The sequence below is a fragment of the Penaeus monodon genome, chromosome 23, assembly GCF_015228065.2.
Source record: "Penaeus monodon isolate SGIC_2016 chromosome 23, NSTDA_Pmon_1, whole genome shotgun sequence".
Taxonomy (NCBI): Eukaryota; Metazoa; Arthropoda; class Malacostraca; order Decapoda; family Penaeidae; genus Penaeus; species Penaeus monodon.
In genome coordinates, this window is record NC_051408.1 from 38,817,435 (window position 1) to 38,817,930 (window position 496).

The window sequence follows — 496 nt, forward strand, 5'->3', positions numbered from 1 at the left end:
TAAATAAACAAATGAAAAACACAAAAAAGTATAATATATATCAAAAACTATAATTTAACCGAATTACATCCACGTGGATGACGTATAAATCTCAAGAGGCTATTTAAAGTATGGTATGACTGAGCCTAGATTAAATTCATTCGAAAAAAAGACATAAATGGAACACCAAATAAACAAATAACTAGACAACTGAATAACAAGTAGAAAAATACACAGAGAAAACTAATAATCGGGGTGAGTAAGGTTAATTAACTCCGACTTGTACGTCAGGCTACAAACTATGTATATATACACTGGTATCGTTTCGGTTAATGTACTAAAAACAACGACTCTGTCCGTACCTGAACCAGTCGACGTTGGCTTTCGGTTGCGGGAGCCTGACGTAGGAGGAGCTCTGGTGAGGGGCTAAGTCCACGGAGAAGTCGCCAGGACACTGGATGAACGGCCGTAGGGTGTCTGGGCACGATAAGGCTCGCGTGAAAAAGAGTTTTGTCCA

General features: G+C 39.3%; 1 protein-coding gene across 1 annotated transcript in view; it reads right to left on the reverse strand.

The window, feature by feature from the left end:
- LOC119588243 (fibrillin-3-like) overlaps positions 1–496 on the reverse strand; it is a gene marked incomplete at its 5' end in the record, with an annotated part of 37,181 nt that overhangs the window by 17,947 nt on the left and 18,738 nt on the right. Inside the window, 1 exon segment of the mRNA XM_037936939.1 lies at positions 342–456. Within this exon segment, the coding sequence (XP_037792867.1) occupies positions 342–456 (115 nt within the window).